This window comes from Nyctereutes procyonoides, unplaced genomic scaffold (genome assembly GCF_905146905.1).
Source record: "Nyctereutes procyonoides isolate TBG_1078 unplaced genomic scaffold, NYPRO_anot_genome, whole genome shotgun sequence".
Taxonomy (NCBI): Eukaryota; Metazoa; Chordata; class Mammalia; order Carnivora; family Canidae; genus Nyctereutes; species Nyctereutes procyonoides.
The window spans coordinates 17,922,496-17,942,647 of record NW_026575049.1 but is presented as its reverse complement, the minus strand read 5'-3'; the positions used below and the strand labels follow the sequence as shown (position 1 = coordinate 17,942,647).

Genomic DNA, 20,152 nt, shown 5'->3' with positions numbered 1-20,152 from the left:
TTAAAAAGAAGAAGGGATACCTGGGTGGCTCAGCAGTTGGGTACCTGCCTTCAGCTCAGGTCGTGAATTCTAGGATCCAGGATCGAGTCCCACATTGGGCTCCCTGTGGGGATCCTGCTTCTCCTGTCTGTGTCTCTGCCTCTCTCTGTGTGTCTCATGAATAAGGAAATCTTTAAAAAAAAAATAAAGGAATCTCAAGTCATTACTTGGTCATAATTAATAAGTGGGAACAGGATATTATCTTTCAGGATTTGTTCAGCTTTGTGACTGTGTCCAATTTAAAGAAATACTTCATATTTTAAAAAGTAAGCTGGCTCCACCTCCTTCCTGCAGACAATCACTGATGCCATCAAACCGTACTGCAAAGATGGAGAAGATATCTGGAAGGCCTCACGCTTCAGGATAATCATTACCACATGCAGCAGCGCAGGGCTCTTTTACCAAATAGGAGTGAGGTAGGCCCTGGGCATGGTTCAGGTCACTGTCCTTGTGGAGCTTGCACGGGGCTAGTGTGTGGGCAGGGTACAAGAACATGGGCTGGGGGGCAGGGAGACCCCAAAGGTGAGAGGGACCCGGGGCTCCCCGAGGTGGCAGGGACGAGGAAGGAGCCAGCAGCAGCAGGTGGGAAGCCGCTGGGCTGTACAAGCTGAGGAGGTATAATCAGGTAATAGTGGGGACTGATCAGCATCACTTTAAATAACTGATTTATAAAAAGATTGAAACCGTAAGTGCTTATAATCTAAGAAAGATACATCAACGTTGAGTTTCTTCAGCAGGAATTAGGACAGGAAGTAGAAAAACAGGAGCATGCAACTTGCTCGTCTTTCATAGGGAGGGACCTGTGGGTGTCATTGTGGGCTTGTAAGCCGACTCCCTGTGGATGGAGAGAGGTAGGGCCAGAGCTGCTTCACTGTGGCCAGCGGACTCTGGTGACATCACTGTCGGGCTCTGCCCGAAGTTTGTCCTGTCAACAGCAGCTCTGTGGCTTTCGGCATGGTGTCCCTGCTGCAGATCTTTTCTCCGGGCATCCGGTGGGGCAGAGGCTGCCTGGGGCCCCCGTTGGTCTGGAGGGTCGGGGTATCATCGTAACTCAGAACATGCTTGTGAGGCCGCATTGGGGAGGCCAGCAGCCACCCTGTGGGGGCACCGCTCAGCTAGACCAGCTGACCTGTTCTCACGTCATGTCAGGGAAACTGAGGCACAGAGAATGTGACCTACCTAGGGTCACATGGTTTGTGGGCAGTGGAGCTGTGTTAGGCATCCCGGCTCCTGAGCCTCAAACAGGTGTGAGGAGCCCCTGCTCTGATGTGAACAGTGCTGCACTGCGGCCTTGCCCGCGATCTCACTAGTTTGCTCTTTCCCACCCCTCATCCCATGAACAAGCACATACATCGCATAGAGTCCCAGGTGCTGGTGGGACTTGATTCAGGTCTCCCGTGGCCTGTTAATCCAGACCACGTGACACCCACCTTCTGGGCCAGCCTGTGGCGCCCATGCGGTGTGTGTTGGCAGTCGCTTGCTAACGCACTTTGACAGAAATGACCATTGAGAACATCTTTGGCTCCAGAGTCGGACATTTTACACACGTGTTTGTGGACGAAGCAGGACAGGCGAGCGAGCCAGAATGCCTTATTCCGCTGGGGCTGGTTTCCGATGCCAACAGCCAGGTAAGGCCCGTTTGCTCTGTGGTTCTCATCCCACTTCTACACTGGTGGGTGCTCTGCACACCCGACCTCAGTCTGCACAGGACAACCGCAGGGTGACAGGCTCAGGTGAGGTGCGAAGGACCCTGAGGCTCGTGAAGCTGGGGCTTTGTGCTCAGTCACATACTTCATTCCTTGTGGACAGGGAAGAAAGGGCGGCTCTGCCTTTGATTCACAGTCTGAAACAGACACCAAGAGCTGTGCCCCCAGGCAAGGACACCAGGCATAGCTGTGGCTCGATACCAGGAGCTGACCACTCTGCTCCCTCCCCTGCCCCAAGCTCCTCGCACCTTCACCCTGACAGGGACCTGGGGTCCTCTTATGCTCCCCATAGGCCTCCTCTCGGCACATGTATATACTCAGGGAGGGACCTCCCCAGATTGCCTGCATCCCCCACGCCTGCCTCCTCCCATCGCCATGGTCAGCACAGGGCTGCACAGAGACAGAGCTGGGAGCAGACCTAGTTCAGCTGCTGCAGGGGCCCGCAGGAGATGGGGGAGAGGGCAGCATCAAGGAGAAAGGGCCCAGCATGTGCTTCCAGAAGACCGGGGCAGAGCTGCCCGGCCAGTTTGTGCGCATCCCCACCACTGGCGTGTAAGCCTCTGTCACCTGGCTCGTGCAGCTGTGTCACCTCCCCTGGCTTCTGCAGCCCAGGTGCCTCCCAGCCTGTGCTCCGGGAGCCCCAGCCAGGCCATCGGAAGGCAGGTGGCCAGCCGTTTGTGTGCATGGTGCCCCACGCCTGTTTCCTGAGCGCCCCCTGGCTGTGAGTGCCCGTTTGTGTGTCACAGATTGTCCTCGCCGGAGACCCCATGCAGCTCGGGCCGGTCATTAAATCCAGACTTGCCATGGCCTACGGGCTGAACGTGTCCATGTTGGAAAGACTGATGTCCCGGCCGGCATATCTGAGAGATGAAGACGCTTTTGGTGCTTGCGGCGCCTACAACCCCTTGTTGGTAAGCAGACTGGTGGGGCACATGGTCCCTTGTTGGTTCCGCTGCAGCCCCTGTGGCTGCTGGCCCCGCTCCCTGTGTGCACGGAGTTGCCCCCCGGGGTGGGGGACGCAAATAGCTCACACTCCGCCTCCCGTCTCAGCGGGACCTTTGGCTGGCTCCTCTGTCTCAGCCGCTCAGATGTGCTGCTCAGCCCCAGAGGGGTAGGCACTTCTGGGTGGTCCAGCCTGAGGCTGATGGCTGAGGTTCTGTGTGGCCACGCACAGTAAGCTAAATCTGGCTTAACGTGGGAAACGGGCAAGAGCCTTCTACTCTAATCGGAAAGAAGAGGCCCTGTGTCCTCTGTGGTGCTGGTTTGCTGGTTAAGCTGCACATTCCCTTCCCAGCCAAACTGACCACTCTGGAGGGATGGGCCTTGCAAACTGCATTTTACGTCCCCCTCTCCCAGCACACGAGCTCAGGAACCTTGGGTCTCTGATGTCGCTCATTAAGATGAGCCAAGGAGCATATTCTCTGAATTCCTACAGTAGAAAACAAGAGTTCCTTCTAAACTCGAACAGTAAACAGAAACGAGGTGCAGTGATCCTGGGCAGATTTTCATGGAAATGGCTTAGGACCTGTGCTAGGCTCTCAGCCCCCAGGCCCTTTCCCCACCTGGAGAGTAGAGGGCAAGAGAGCATGTGGGAGGTTGGAGGGCGGCGCTGGGGGCGGTGTGAGATGGCTCCCAGGCAAGCCCACACCAGCAGTGTACTTGTACTAACCCAGACGGCAGCAGGGAGCCCATGCCTGTGGAGACACCTGTGTGCCGCCCCACATCCACGTCCCCAGGGCAGACAGGCAAAGAGGGAAGGGAGGCCCCTGGCCCAGGTAGGGATGGCAGTGCTCAGTGCTGGATTCCTTCAGGCAGGAGCCTCAGCTGGTAGCTGCTTTCTGCTCTGAGGGCCTGAAGCTACACCGAGTTTCTTGGCGCAGAGGGCCTCTCTCCCTGGGTACCCTACAGGCTAACACAGGGCCTGGCTTGGGGGAGCCAGAGGTTGAGATGCCAAACTGAGTGTGGAGTTTTGATTAGCCTCTTGGAGACTGGACACGTTACAACTGTAACCATCAGTTGGCGGAACAATCTTTGGGTCCATGAGTCCTCACAACACAAACAAGGGAAGGACACCCCGGGGCCGGCAGGAGGCACAGTGTTTGCCATTTGTGCTCCCTGTCCTGGTCCCAGCCAGGCTTTGAGCTGCCAGTGGGTCGGTGGGATGTGCCCTTAGCCACCATGGCCTCACGGTCCAGGAACCAGGAGCCACCTGCAGCCAAGCTGAGACAAGGCTTCGTGGTTCATGTCAAGGCTGCAGGATGAATGCAGAGTGAAGTGTGCAGTGCTCTGTCCCCAAGGAAGGACTGCTCAGCTTCTAGACCCAGGACACCATCCAAGCAGCTTCCTCTTCTCTTTGGCTGATGTTCACCTTCTCAAACACGAACCCTCTGAGCCTGCCCTGGAGTTGGGAGGCGGCGGCTCATGGGCACTTACTTCTCAGCAAACCTGTGGTTCTCAGGAGCTCTGCAGTCTGAATGCATCTTCCAGGTGAAGAGTTCTTCTGCCGGGGACAGTGCCAGGCCAGTGGTGAACACAAATCCCTGGAATGGAGGCAACGCTTTTCATACCCGGCATCAGTGAGGAGCCCGGTGGGGGTTAGGGCACTCTGGTGGCTGGCGAGGAGCCAGGCCTGGGTGCTCCGTGCAACCATTGGCAGGCCTTGCAGGTGCACTGAGCATGCTTCAGCCTCACTGTCGGGCCCCAGCTGCAGCACGCATAGCGTGGGGACCGCTGGCCATCGTGCAAAGCCACGTGGATGCCAGCAGGCCGCCAAGTGTGTGTCAGCCACCCCCATCAGCTGCCCCACCACCTGAGTTGCCGAGGTGCCTCCCTTCGTCTGTGCTGGGCTGGCAAGAAGGGCAGGATGGCCTGAGTGCCCAGTGCGGGGAGAGCAGGTGTTGACTGTCTGGAGGCCATGGTGGCACCCAGAGATGAGGAAGCCACGGAAAAGGGGAGGTGGGTCAAGAAGTCTTGAGCCAAATAAGACAAAGGGGCAGGGAGTGGGACCCAGAAAGCCATTCAGACTCTGGAGCCTCAGCATTTTCCAACCTGCAAATCAGAAGGAATCTGTCAGGGGAAGGGCTCCTGCGGTTCCCTGGGGGACTTAATGGACTCCCTAGGCCCCAGGACCCCAGTTTCAGCCTGTCACACTCCACCCTTGCCAACTCTTGTGGCCCATCCAGGTGGCCCTGGGTCAGCCAAGGCTGGGTTCGGAGTGGGTGATCAGGAGGGTTTGTAAACTGACAGCCCCTCCCGCCCCCCGCGTGGGGCCTTCTGTACCTGGACTGATTGCTACTGGGGACCAGTGATAACAGCTGGGGAAGTCCAGGCAGTCTGGACACGGAGCCGTCTCTGTCCTTGGCTCAGCCTGCCCGAGAGCCGGGCTTGTAAGTCCCAGTACGCAGGCAGCTGTCACCTCCAGACGCACTGGCTTGCCCTTGCCCAGTCCGTGACTACAGACCCACCCTCCTCCACTGCTACCCTTTGTCCCTGACCAGGGCATGCCACAGCCAGAAACCCCTTTCAGGGCCTGGGGACATGGATGAGGAAGGTGAGGCGGTTGCTTTTCAGGATGCCTTCAGGACTCCAGGGGAGAGCAGGGCCTGGAGTGGAAGTGGCCCCACAGAAGCTGAGGGGAGATCCCGGGGAGGCACACAAAGGCCTGCCGTCCATGCAGCCACCTCCAGCTCACCCCCTCACCCGCTGTCTCAGTCCCCCAGCCAGAGCCCCATGATCAGAAGAAGGCAGGAGATCTCTGTGAGCCCAAGGCCCTCCATGGCCATCCCCCCAGTGGTGGCTTCAGCTCCTCTGTGGACTGGGATAGGTTCACGGATGAGCAAGCCCTGCCATCAGCTCCAGGTCATAGGGCACCTGCAAATCAGGGCCTGCCTTTAAGAACTGCACACTCCCTGGCTCTGTTTTCTTTTCCTACGGGATCCTTTTAAGTCAGGCTCACCTCTTGACCCTCTTAGTGAAATTTACATTTTCTTAAAGGGAACACTTTAACTTTAGTCCTGAGTCCTCTCAAGAAAGGGCCACCTTGACCCGTGTTGGACAGATGAATAGACACAGAAGATATATATATATACACATAAACATCTATACACAATGGAATATTAGCCATCAGAAGGAATGATATTCTTCACATTTACAACAACATGGATGGATCTGGAAGGCATTATGCTGAGTGAAATAAGTTAATTTAGGAAGATGAATACCGTATGATTTCACTCGTGTGGAATATAAGAAACAAGGAGACAGACTCTTAAATACAGAAAGCAAACTGATGGTCACCAGAGGGGAGGTAGGCGGTGGCAGGTGAAATAGGTGACGGGGATGAAGAGTACACTTCTTGTGATGAGCGCTGGCTCATGTACAGAATTGTTGATTTATTGCAGCAGAAACTCGTATGACCCTGTATGCTAATTATATTTCGGCCAAGAAAACAAATCCTTTGTTCAAAAAGTCATTAGAGGTGCAAGAGCACATCCTAATGAGGTGGCAGGTGACAGGCCAGGAGAGGGAGGACCGGCCCTGGAGCTGTGACCCGAGGGGGTGTCTCAGCATTTTTGTCTTTGGCAGAAATGCTCCATGCACAGGCCCGTTTAGCTGGGGACCTGCTGCCAGCTGTCTCTTTGCAGGTCACGAAGCTCGTGAAGAACTACAGGTCACACCCAGCTCTGCTGGCGCTGCCGTCCAGGCTGTTCTACCACAAAGAGCTTGAAGTGTGCGCAGACCCCAAGGTGGTGACCTCCCTGCTGGGCTGGGAGAAGTTACCAAAGAAAGGCTTCCCACTCATATTCCACGGTGTGCGGGTGAGTTGTGCGTTTGTGGGGAAGGGGAGCGGCTCAGCTCTAGCAGCTGAGTGACCACGCGGTGCGCAGTGCTGTTCCAGGCTTTAAGCACCTTCATTGTGTGTGTGTGTTCAGATCCGTTGTTAATGAAGCATTTACCAAGGGGGGCGGTGCTGATGGCCGTGCTGCTGCTGAAGAGTAAGAGTAAGGAGGGCTTTTGCATCTGCAAGGCCGGCCTGTCCACCACTCAGGTGATTGTACACAGAACAGATCTGAGGAGGTGCTGGCCCATGTAGGCGTAGAGAGTGTCACCCTAGTAGGATTTGACGCGGAGGGCACTGAAGATGGCCTGTAGCTGCGCGGAAGGCGGGGTGACAAGTAGAGCTCAGGGAGCTCCCCTGCCCACCCAGAGTGACCATGCACCTTGCTGGTCTGGTCAAGTGAGTGGACTGGTAATGGGGTGGGGAGGGCCTCCTCCTCACCATGGCCTCACCAGGCAGAAAGAGCTAGATGCTCAGTAGTCCAGAAAATGACATGTGTATTAGAACTTGGTTGTTAGAACCAGAAGTCATCGTTTGCATTAACCACCCCCAAGTTCTCATCCAGAATTGGGGCTGCACCCAGACCCTAGGACAGGAGGAGCTAGTGCTGGGATGCCCCTGGGGAGATGGGTGCCCCCTCCTCCATGCAGCCTGCCTTCAAGGTTCCTGGGTCCAGGTGAGGGCACGCTGCCTCGTGCCTCTGTATGTGTCTGCTCTCTTGGGAGTGGACGGAGAGGCAGTCTCACATTCACGTGTGACTGTGAAGTGCCTGCCCTTTGGACAAAAGAGAATTCAAGGAAAGGAGGTTCTGCGGTGAGACTAAGACCTCCCTTGGAGCACTCAGCACGAGCCCTCAGTGGCCTGTGCCTTCTCCCAGCCTTGTATGCTGCTCTGGCTCCCGGGGACACTGCCCCTGCTCTATGCGGCTCCCCTGTACAAAGTACACAAAGTGTACATTCTGTACATCAGAAAAACCAGTGAGAAAATGCAGAGGGGATCAGAGGTTTCTCTTCCGTTATCTCGAAGTCAGCCTAAGGAGAAGTAAGCAGAGTTGCTGTAGAGCCAGAGAGCTTAGGAACCCACATGCATGAAGTGAGACAGGCACGTGGTGCCCATGAAGAGAGACCAGTATTGTTCTGCCCATATTCATTCATATTTTTATCACAGTCTACATAGAAGTCACAATGGGTTTTTTCGTGAGAAAGCGATTATGAGTGTGCAAATGTGTTGTAAGTGTGCAAACAGTATTTGTAGAAGAATGAGATACAAAGTCGCCTAGATAACATGCTACAAACGATAACAAATAAAAGCATACTTTTGACTCATAGAAAAGAAATTGGTCAGTGGAACAAAGTCCAGAAATATTTATTTATTTAGTAAGGATTTTTTAAGGGCCTCAAATTGTGTCCTAGACTCTACTCTGTGCCTTGAGTATAAAATGGGGCTGAGTTGCAGAGATTTTGGTCTGCTCCCTTCATGGCAGCAGAAAGGGTTTTATCACCAATTCAATGGCCTCAGGATCGCTAGTGAGGCTTGGCCCTTGCTCCTCTCCCTCTGCACACTCACCCTCGGCTCCTGCAGGCCCCTCCACGTCCTGGGGTGCAATGTCAGACACCCTGCCTGGCAAGGGCCACCTCATGGGAGTGTGACCTTGACTGACACCTGCTCCTGGGGAGGCTCTAGGAGGAACTCTGACTCACTGCTCCATCCCCATGCCATCTCAGCAGAGGAAGTGCAGTAGAACATGCTGCGTGAACATTGTAGGGCAGGGCTGAGCCCGAGGGTGGCCCAAGGTGGGACCACCAAGGTCACTGTGGTCTTGTCCTCATTAAGAAGAGAGTTGGAAGCCTGTGCCCGGCAGACAGGTCACTGATCTCGGACTTCTTTCTGCTACAATAGAGTTGAATAGGACAGCATAGTCCTGTCAAGGCCTGAGATACGCAACTGGCCTTCTGCAGGAGAGATGTGGCAACCCCTGGTCAATCGAAAAAGCAGCTTTGCACTTGCTTGTGTTTTCTCCTCTTTGTTTTATTCATTAATTTCAGCTTTGTCTTTAAGCATCCCCCTTACTTTCTTTTTTTTTCCCTTACCTTCTTATTTATTTTCTTTGTTAAAGCTCCCCTAAGATGGACAGTTCGTTCCCATGTTCCTCATCCTCTTAATTAGGAAGGCCCTGGGGATGCCATCCTGTAGCTTTCTCTTTTCACATACGTCTGCTGAGGGATCCTCCTTTCATGACTTTCTGGACATTTATAACTTTCTCTTTATTTTCTTTGTTGATCTAAGGATTATAGAGAAGTATTTTTCTTAATTTCCAACTGACTAAGAATACTTTGGCCACCTTTTTTTTATTTCTAATTTTATTAGGTTCTGATCAAAAACTCTTTGCTTTTAAAAATTTGTGGTCAAATAGGTATCAGGTTTGGTAGATGTTCTAAGGACATACCACCCCCCCACACACACACATACAAAGTGTACATTCTATACATTTTTTTAAAGATTATGTTTATTTATTTGAGAGAGAGAACACAAGCAAGGGGGAGGGGAAGAGAGAGAAGCAGACTCCCCACTGAGCAGAGAGCTCGACACAGGGCTTGATCCCAGGACCCCGGGATCATGATCTGACCTGAGCTGAAGGCAGACACTTAACGGATTAAGCCACCCCCAAGAGCCCCGCCTCCCCCTGTATACATTTTTTTTTAAGATCTTATTTATTTATTCATGAGAGACACAGAGAGGCAGAGACACAGGCAGAGGGAGAAGCAGGCTCCATGTGGGGAGCCCGACGTGGGACTCAATCCGGGGTCTCCAGGATCACGCCCTGGGCTGAAGGCAGGCGCTCAACTGCTGAACCACCCAGGGATCCCAACATTTTTTAAATAAACTTACGGAGTCTGTTACTTAGTTCTCCTGTGTTCTGACTTAGATTTTTTCCACTAGGTACTCCCACTAAAGGGGAAGAGTGATGATGTCTCCTGTTATAGTGGTGCTGTTTTTCAGATTCTTTTTGAATTTCCAGTACTTTCTGCCTTAAGTGTTGAACTTCTGTGGTGTTTCCTGCATACAGGTTTATGATTATCTTCCTTATCATATAATGTTCTTCTGTACTGTTTCATGTTTTTAGCCTTAAATTCCACCTGGTAATATTAATGTTACCACTCCTTGCTGTTTGTTTTTGGGTTTTTTTTTTAAGATTTGTTTATTTTAGTGTGTGCTGGGGAGGGGCAGAGGGCGAGAATCCCAAGCAGACTACCCAGTGAGTGCAGAGCCCACCGGGGAGCTCCATCCCAGGATTCCGAGATCCTGACCTGAGCCAAAATCAAGAGTCAGAGTCTTAACCAGCGGAGTTCTCCAGGGCCCCTTCTTGTTTCTTTTTAATCTGGTATCTCTGTTCTTTCTTTTCATTCTTTATCATCTTATTTTAGGTATCTGTCTTAGCAGCAGCTAATTTTAATGTTTAATCCAATTTGAGGGTCTCTGCTTTTAATGAGATAATCAGTCCAACTTATGGTTGGTTATTGACCTTTATTCCTTCATCTTTATGTTTATTATTTTTTTAAGATTTTATTATTTATTCATGAGAGACAGAGAGAGAGACAGAGACACAGGCAGAGGGAGAAGCAGGCTCCATGCAGGGAGCTCGATGTGGGACTCCATCCCCCATCTCCAGGATCACACCCTGGGCTGAAGGTGGCGCTAAAACTGCTGGGCTACCTGGGCTGCCCTTTACGTTTTTAATCAATTATTTCTTCTTTTTCCTTATTTTTTGTATGTGATTGGATGCTATCTGTTTAATGTTTTATCTCTTCAGTTTAGAAGTTTCCTAAGGTTCATCAAACTGAATTTTTTTTTAGGTATCTTCTCTATTGTAAATCTAAAAGACAAATTATGGGGTACCTGGCTGGCTCAGTTAATAGAGCGTGTGACTGTTGATTTCAGTATTGTGAGTCAAGCCCCACATTGGGTGTAGAAATTACTTTAAAAAGTGAATAAATAAACTATAAAAAAATTTAAAATAATAACAGATAAATTACATATGGCTTAGCAGCAGAAAACATCCTCAGAATTAATGCATTCTAATTGCTCTATCTGGTGTTTTTTTCTGTGTGTGTGTGTGGTAAAATACATATGACATACGTTTATTTCATTAGCCAGTTTTAAGTATATGATCCAGTAGTGTTAAATATATTCACATTGTTTTACAGCCAGTTATTAGAACTTTCCCACCCCGCACACTGAAGCTATGTCCCCATCACACATACCCCGCCCCCAGCCCCCTCCCCGGCCCCCTGCACCACCAGCTGCCCTGTGTCCCCAGGAGTCTGTCCCCACGTGCTTCATAGCAGTGGAACCGTACAGGATTCATCCTTCTCTGTCTGGCGTAGGTCACTGAGCACAGCGTCCTCAGGGCTCACCTGGGCGTCTGCACCTCCTTCCTTTTGAAAGCCAAGGATGGTGTTCAGCTGCAGTTCGCCGGTCCATTGCTTCCGCCACTGGTCTGCTGGGGTAACACTGCGGCAGACGCTGTGCAGGTGCTAGACAGAGTCCCCACTTTCGGTTCTTTTGGGTCTAGACCCAGAAGTGGGATTGATGAATCATATCGTCTGTGATTAATTTTCTGAGGAGCCTCCATGCTGCTTCCCACAGTGACAGGACCAATTTACGTTCCCATCAGCAGCATACAGGCATCCAGTTTCTCCACATCCTCACCAACACATTTTGTTTTTTGATAGTAGCCATGTGTGAGGTGGGATCTTGGAGTTTGGATCTGTTTCCCTGATTGTTAGTGATGCTGGTCAGTTGCATGTCGTCTTTGTTGGTTGGCTGAGAGGGCCCGTACCTACATGTGGGGAGGGAGTGGGACTCTGAGTGTGTGGTCACCCACCTGGCCCGTGGCAGGGCTGCACTCGCCCCCTGCTGAGCTGACCCCAGCTGGCCACCTGCATTTGCAGGCCATGCAGTCTGCGCTCACCCTGGACCCCTGGGTTTTGGCTGCAGCAACACCTGTCCCTGTTTCTGGCATACCCTCCTGCACATGCATCTGTTGGCACAGGCCTCGCCGACCGTCCACTTCTGTTCCACAGATCATAGCACGGCTCCATGCAGCCCTTCTCCTGTGGGCTCTTGTGGTTGTGGTGGGTCCCACCATTCCTGAAGCTGGTCAGACTGCTGGAGCGTGTGGTGTGCCAGACAGCAGGGTGTTTAACTCTCATTCATGCTGTATTCCCAACACCTGCTTCTGCTCCTCTCGTTCATTGTTCCCTGCATAAGCATCTGTTGAGGAAATGAAGTTTTGTGATGGATGTCCCATTCTCTTGTCTCCTGATTAACTCAGGGCAGTGAAGCTCGTGAAGGGAGGAGCCCGTCATGGTTCAATGCGGCGGAAGCTGTCCAGGTCATGCGCTACTGCTGTCTCCTGGCCAGGGGCGTCTCCAGCCAGGTGTCCACCGCTGACATTGGTGTGATCACACCCTACCGGAAGCAGGTGTGGCCTTGCTGACCGCTCCTCTGAGCTTCCTTGTTCAGAGTCTGGAAGGAGAGTGGAGACAAGTGGCATGAGTCCTTCCATAGCCACTGCCTCTGCATCCCCCAGCAGGGGGCTCCCACGGGCCTGCCCCACACACAGACTCCTGGTGCTCAGATGCCAGGGAGGGGGCTGGAGTCTATTCACCTGGCAGTGGGCAAGGGGCCCCCTCAATGCCCTCCTAGGGAACAGAAGTTTTCCCCGCAACCGCTGAGCTAACTCATATTCTGTAGACTTTTCTGCAAAATTTCAATTGATGTTTCTTTTACCAACACCCATTGGAGAGCCTTATCTCTAGACACACAGTGCAGGGTCCCGTTTCCATGACTCGGCTGCTCCCACTGCGCTAGTTGTACAGAAGCTTCCAGGCCCCTGGGGTGTGGGGCCCTGTGCTGTCCCCATGGAGATGGCCATGTCCACGCAGCAGCAGGCACATGCCTCGGCCCTCCCTGCTGTGCACTTATGGGGTGAGGGAAACTTTGCTTCTGACATAGGTGTCCCCTTCCCCCAGTGTACTGTATCTGGAATCAGAATTTGTGTTCTAATCAAATTAGGTCAGATGAAATAGGATTTGGAATTGAAAAGCAATATTTTGTATTGGTTAATATTTATTTGGCTTATGCTTACATATATATAAAGAAATGGTCAAATGTGTAAAGTTTAATCTTTATCTGCTTCAAAGGTGGAAAAAATAAAAATTCTTTTGCGAAACATTGATCTGATGGACATAAAGGTTGGATCAGTAGAGGAGTTTCAAGGGCAAGAATATTTGGCCATCATCATCTCCACTGTAAGTATTCCCATTTTTCAGTGGGGGTGGTGGCAGTGTGTCTGATGCCACCTGATGGTCACCAGGTTCTTAGTACATTCCAGTAGAAAGTGGCAGAGGCGGATCAGTAGTGCAGAAAACCAGTTGCAGGATAGAGATGCTCCAGCATCATCTTAAGCTGTTAACTATGGAGGAGCTTCTTTAAAAGGCATAGATAGGGGGATCCCTGGGTGGCGCAGCAGTTTAGCGCCTGCCTTTGGCCCAGGGCGCGATCCTGGAGACCCGGGATCAAATCCCACATCAGGCTCCCGGTGCATGGAGCCTGCTTCTCCCTCTGCCTATGTCTGCCTCTCTCTCTCTCTCTCTCTCTCTCTCTCTCTCTCTCTCTCTCTGTGACTATCATAAAAAAAAAAGGCATAGATAGATAGCTTGCTCAAAGATCTACCGACACAAAAATAAAAGAATCCCAGGAAGAAGTGGGAAATATGCTAGAGATAGAGGGACAGATGTTGAAAGAGAAGGGGATGGGAGGGCCAGGCAGGAAATGAGGGCCTGCCATAACACGCCAGCCACGGCAGCTCGGCTTTCACCCGAGGAATGCCAGGTGAATCCTGAAAACCCCACGTTCCATTTTTAAATCCTCTTTACTGAACAGTACATGTAAACTGCAGGTAAATTAGAAAATTCAGGTAGGATAAAGGAAATTGGAATTGCCTACAACTCTACCCTAGAGATACATTAGTGGATCTCATGTGAGGCTCCCCTTACACCGCCAGGTTTTTCCTTCTTTAACCAAAAATGGAGTTATACTGTTGTTTAATATTTTTTTAAATGCTTTTAAAATACCAAGTTTCTTTCCATGTCAGAAAAACTTATGATACCGTTTTTCTCATCTGTGTGTGTTATTTAGGTACGGTCAAATGAAGATAGATTTGAAGATGATAGATATTTTTTGGGTTTCTTATCCAACTCAAAAAGATTTAATGTTGCAATCACCAGACCCAAAGCCTTGCTGATTGTGCTGGGAAATCCTCACGTTCTGGTCAAAGTGAGTCACCCAAAGAGGAAAGGGCCTTATAACAGGGTGCCACTCGGATGGCGTGGGGTTTGAGGCCTGGCTCCTTGGTGTTTCAGCAGGATCCCTGTTTTGGTGCTTTACTGGAATACAGCATTACCAACGGTGTCTACACAGGGTGCAATCTACCTCCGGAACTGCAGTCCCTGCATAAGTGAGCTCTGTTTGTTTCCTCCTGCACTAGCCCTGCCTCTCCCTGCGGGCCCCCTGCACTCACCTCCTTCCCGTGGGGTCACTGAAAGAGGCAGCAGTGGTCTGAGCCATTCTGGGAAGTCCAGCTCATTCACCACCCTCCTCCTTTCCCCACCTGCAGCTGTGAGTAGATGTGCGGCTGGTCCCTCTCCACCCCACAGAGCCAGGATCCGAGGGACCCACAGGACCAGGTCCACAGGCCCCATTGGTAAGGCACGGCCAGGAGGCCTGGCACCGCAGCCCAGGGAGCTCCTGTCCTTGCCTCTGTGGCAGGGTCCCTGTGGTGGGGCCCCTGCAGCCTCCCTGTGTCCTGTCATTGGCCGTGAACGTGGGGGCCATGGGGCCAGATAGCCTGCTGTCCGTCTGTTTTCCACACCACCCCATTCCTCCACTGGGGAGTTACTGCATCGCATTGCCAAAATAAATGCTCACATGGAACACCCAGCGTGCCTTCCCACCTCAAAATGCGCTGGATACTGGGAAGCGACTGTGCTTTTTTATGGCCTCTGACCTCTGATCCCTGCGGGCTCCCACATGTTCTCCAGGTCCTTGAGCCAGCCCTGGAAAGCCCAGGATCCCTGTAAAGGTTGAGCGGCTATAAAGAAGTGGGGGTCAGCATCCTGCTCACCTGGAGCCCTGGTGCAGCTAGGTGGGGCCTGTGCCCTCTGGCCGAGAGGCAGGCTTGTCAGCACAAATCCTCAGGAACCCGTTTCTGGGAAGGGCCGGCTGCGTTTACACAATGGAGGCTATTCTCTGTGAACAGCATCAGGCTTGGGGACGTTCATACCCAGGCACCCAGTGAAGGCACCGTGTCTTCCCGGTGGGGATGGGGCGGGGAGGAGCCGCAGCAGCCAGTGCGGGAGGCGGGGCAAGCCCCTTCACCCTGGGGCACTAAGGCTCTTGCCCTGCAGCGCCCAACCCCCCTCCAAGGGGATTCCCCGAGGGAGGACAGTGCTGCCTAGACACAGGGCCCTGCGCTGCTCCTTACTGAGGCTCTGAGTCCTCTTTTTTTTTTTTTTTTTTTTAAGATTTTATATATTTATTCATGAGACACACACACACACAGAGAGGCAGAGACACAGGCAGAGGGAGAAGCAGGCTCCATGCAAGGAGCCTGATGTGGGACTCGATCCTGGGTCTCCAGCATCACACCCCGGGCTGCAGGCAGCGCCAAACCGCTGCGTCACTGGGGCTGCCCTCTGAGTCCTCTTGTGGGTAGAACACAGGACGGCTTCCTCCAGGAAGGCAGCTCGGATGGCGGGCTGCATGCGGAGCAGGGAGGCCTAGGCAGAGCCCTCCCGCCCCCCCCAGACCTCGAGCCAGCTGCCCTCATGAGGAAACCCGAGTCATCAGGACTGGGAGCCAGTAGCCAGGGGTGGTGTGGACCCTGCTCAGCTGTCCTGCCCAGGCCAGCGCATCCTAGGATCATTGGAACCAGAGGCCAACAGCGCAGGTTCTAGGACGGGGCCTTCTTGCCAGAATATGGGGTTCTGGTGGGTGCTCCCCTCCGCACTAGCAGGCTGGGGGCATTATTTCCAAACTCACCCTTCTTCACCGTGTGCGAGCTGGCATCATTATGGCATCAGGCCTAAACCTCCTCTGGCTCTGGGCAGGTCCCCAAACGTGTGCACACACACAGAGGGGGTGCCACGGGGGCACTTCGTTTGTCTGCAGGGCCCAGAAGACTTCTGTTCACTCCCAGGGCCCATGGGGACTGGCACTGCAGCAGCCAGTGCCTGATGCAATGAATGGCTGGGGACCCTTTGTGGTCTGTGGGGACTCTGTGCTCCCCGGCCTCGTGGGGCAGCAGACCTTAGGTACCAAATGCTGTCAAGGGTAAAACCATTGGGAACTTCAGATGGCTACAGCAGCATCAGGCCAAGCCAGGGCCTCTCTACGGTGGTGGCCCTCAGCCCCCAATTTGTGCAGCCTGGCCCTCCCCACCTCTGCCACAGCCAGTGGAGGAGGGGAGGAGGGGCAGATGGCAGGAGGAGGGAGCCATGCCCGCTGCTGTCATGGGAAGGAAAGGAACAGGAGGCCAGGTGGATGCCGAGCCATGTCCTACCACAAACCTATAACAGCCTTGCCAGAGACAGCTGAGTGCAGCCCCTAGAGGCTGCAGATGGCAGTGGGCAGATGAGAACTTGGTCCTATACAGGATGAGGGCAGGTGGGGAGGGACAAGGTAGAGAGTGCTCATGCCAGGGGCCCCAGGCCCCTAGTGCACCCTGTGACAGGCTGCCACCACTCCTGCTTCCCAGGGCACCAATCAGGGCTTTGTCCCTCAACCCACCCCCAGCAAACAGGAGATCCCATCTTCCCTGTTGGCGGGTGGGGACACTGAGGTCCTGGTGGGCCGGCCCACAACCCTTCCTTGCCTCCATGCTTGAGGAGAGGGCTCTCCTGACCACACAGCTCACTCCTGGCTGTGGTGGGTCACCCAAGACCAAAACTGTCAGAACGTGAGAAAATTCTGATTTGCTACCTCAGGAAACACCTGCTCTTGGCCTCGTGCACTGGCTGCCCCGGGGCTAGGCTCCCTGAGCAGCCCCCACCTCACCGTGCTGTGTGTCCCCAACTCTAGACACTCTAGAGGGAGTGTTGGAGGGCAGGTCTTCTCTGCCCCGAGCAGTGACCAGGAGGACCCCAGAAAGGCCTGGAGGGAGCCAGGGTTGGCAGATCACATGTGCTAGATCCCACCCTCGTTCCCCGCGACCCCCGTGAATGGCCTCCTGAGACCAGCCCAGCACTGTCCCCTTGCTCCTGCCCACACTGTGTTACAGGACCCAGCTGCCACCCCAGAACGATGTGCACACCTGCACAGCACTGCACCCAGCCCAGCTGGCACAGCCCTGAGTGATGGGGTGGCCTGGCTTGCAGGAGGCAGCAGGTGCAGGGGTGCAGGGTGAGAGCAGACAGGAAAACAGGGCTGGGTGTTCCAGGCGGAGGGAGTACTCAGTACTGGCCTGGAGGTGTGTCAGGGGTGGGGGGAGAGCAGGTGGGTCATTCTGTAGAGGACGGGGCACCACAGGAAGGGGTACCCAGTGCAGCCCCGCTGGGCCTGGAGCACTCACTGAGAATGCTCAGTGACCGAGCAGAAGACTCTGGCAAGCCCAGGATGAGAAGGCATGGGGGCTGCCCAGGCAGCATGGACTCCTGGTGGGCCAAGCTCCGAGGTTCCTGCTGGCAGGTGTGGCCCCCATTGGGTTTAACTTCTGTGCTTGGAGACTTGGGAGCTGTGTGCTGCCACTTGGTTCAGCTTACCTACTGTTGGTCTCCTCGTTCAAAATTGCTCATTCCGGCAGGTTGTAATTATTGCCATTTTGAAGTTCGACAAAGCAGCCTTTTCAGTGTGTCCACTGGAATCAAAAGGCATTTGCAGCTTGACACTCCTTCTGGTCACTTAGAAAGGACCCAGCCAGCTGCCCCTTCATGGCTGCACATTGTCCCTTGCTCCTTCCCCCAGAGCTTTGCCCACAGCAGCATACGTGATGCCAAGTGTGTGGGGTTGAAAGTCGAGGGCGTCGCAAACAGCCTGTTCTCTGGGGCACACGATGGGGCCTGCACCAGCCTTCCCACCCCACCCCACCGCTGTGCCACCAGGCATGAGCTCTGACCCCTGAAGAGTGAGCGGAAGTGACCTAGGGGTGTGAACTGTGCCACTGGGATGGTGGCTGCTAGTCCCCAGAGTGAGGGGACAGATGGGCACAGTTCCCAGCCCACCTGATGACAGATAATGAAGAGCAGGGTGGTTGATTCCTGCAACTGAACGAGCCTCTTGCTTACCCTCTGCTGCTTCTCCAGACAAACTTGTATACATTGAGGCAGCTGTTTTAAGGGGTTTGTTTCATTTTCTAGTTATCTCTGCACCCATCCTGGGGCTCAAACGCGCAACCGCGAAATCAAGAGCTGCACGCTCCTCCAGCTGAGCCAGCCAGGTGCCCTGAAGCAGCCTTTCGCTTTGATTTGTGAAAACGTAAGACTGAACTTGATAGCAAGTTCACCTGAATTGTTCTTGTAGTTACTGTAAGGATTTAATCAGTGACACGCGTATGTTGTGGATCTTCGTAAGTAAACACGGAAGTGAGGTAGAACTGGAAGGGCATCGGCTAACAAGCTGCCGTCTTCATGGGACAGCACAACACCGCTCGAATGAGGGTCCCTCATTCCATTCATTTCTGGTTTGCACAGACAGTGCATTCAGAGTTTTGCTACAGGGGCGCCTGGCTGGCTCAGCTGGAGGAGCATGCGACTCTTAATCTTGGGGTTTGGGTTTGAGCTCCATGTTGGATGTAGACATTACTTTAGAAAAAGGGAAGGGCCTCAGTGGCTCAGTTAAGTGTCCAGCTTTTGATCTCAGCTCAGGTCTTGACCCTCAGAGTCATGCGTTTAAAAAAAAAAAAAAAGTTTTGCTGCAGCACTGTCAGCCTCTGCAAACCTCTCCATGTGTCAGAAGCCATCTGCTAACATCTCAGCACAAGAAAGGACAAGCTGCTCTCCAGTGTGGTCCTCCCTGAAGACAGGATGTGGGGAGAGTAACCCTCCAGTACAGCCTGCCCACGCCAGCCAGCTGTGAGGTCTTTGGTGACCTGATCCTGGGGGGCGGGAAACAAAGGACAGGGCCCTGGGCTCCAGGTCTCTGCAGGGTTTGAGCCCTGTCTGGGGTGCCATCAAAGACCACCGCTCACCATTCTGCTCTGGGCCCCACCCTAGCCACATCCAGGCCCCTCTCTTCCCAGAGAGAAGGAAGGACAGCATTCAAGGCCACAGCTGCAGTGGGGATGATGGGGGTGCAATCCAGCTTCAGCTCTCCCCCGGTGCCCCTCTGTTGGATGGGTAGACAGCAGCCCAGCCTTCCTCACGGAGCAGGTGCCACCAGTGTCCTGAGCACCACTGTACTCCAGAGGCAAGTCCACAACCTGCTAATGCCCACAGGCCAACTCTGATCACCTGGAGATCAGCGGTGTGCCCTCTGCACCAGACTAAGCAGCTGAAGTACATCACAAAATGGGATGCCATGTACAGAGAACAAAAACTAGGACCTGTCTGGGACAAACCAATGCAACATTTACAGAGAAATCGTAAATTTATTACAAGATATAAAGATGTAAATAAATGAAGAAATGTACTATGTTTATGGATAAGGAAAGGTAACCTACAATTGTGCAGATTTCAGGTGTCCCAGGTTAGTATATATTATTAGGGCAATCTCAATATTCCAGCTACATTTCCTTTTTGGAAACTTGACCGAGTCTTTCTAAAATGTTCCTAGGAAAGTGAAGTCATGAATACCTAAGTCAATGAAAAAGAGTAAGGAGGGTCCCTGCCCATCCACGTATTTGGTATACCACTAAGCCGTTACAAGGACAAACCCATTGTGGGTGTGGTGATGACACTTGGTGTTCCAAGAAAGGGTATGGTGCGCAGTCAACAGTGTTGGGAAAAGACACTCGTTTATGGAGAGAAACTAAGCTACATTTCTACCTTCATGCATGGTCTTCCAGCTAGAAATGTATCTACTAAATGAGTAATATTACATATGGAATTTGGGTTGTGATCGGGTACAGTCATCTGAAATCTCATCACAGGTGACTTCACCCACTCCCCCCCACACAGAAACAAAGCACATTTCAGTGCTTCTGCTTGCAAGCCACAGAAGCATTCTTCTGTGGAGGATAAGGATAAGGATAAGCGTGGAGGATAAGGTGTCCTGCTCCTGGAGGGACACCCAGCTGCCTTCATGACATTGGAAAAAAACACCACAAACCATAAAAAAATTAAAAGATGGCTTGACTACATCAAAATTAAGGATTTCTATCCAGACCCCATGGATAAACCCAACGGACAAAAGGACTTAAAGGAGGCCTTCACAGAGGCTGACGTAAGTCCAAGACCTCCTATTAATGAAAGTACAGACGGGAGCTCTCGGTGTGTGGGAGGCTTGAACAGACGGTAAACCCACTGGTGATCAGAAAGGCAAACTGAAACCACATTGAAGACTTTAGGATGGCAGA

At 52.9% G+C, this 20,152-nt stretch overlaps 1 protein-coding gene across 1 annotated transcript in view; it reads left to right on the top strand.

The window, feature by feature from the left end:
• Positions 1-14,544, top strand: part of MOV10L1 (Mov10 like RISC complex RNA helicase 1) — a 69,854-nt gene extending 55,310 nt beyond the window's left edge. The window contains 9 exon segments of the mRNA XM_055328553.1: positions 334-455; positions 1,568-1,667; positions 2,492-2,656; positions 6,386-6,559; positions 11,915-12,064; positions 12,786-12,893; positions 13,783-13,920; positions 14,010-14,101; positions 14,261-14,544. Coding sequence (XP_055184528.1) covers positions 334-455; positions 1,568-1,667; positions 2,492-2,656; positions 6,386-6,559; positions 11,915-12,064; positions 12,786-12,893; positions 13,783-13,920; positions 14,010-14,101; positions 14,261-14,270 — 1,059 coding nt within the window. The 3' untranslated portion in view covers positions 14,271-14,544.
• Positions 14,545-20,152: the final 5,608 nt, after the last annotated feature.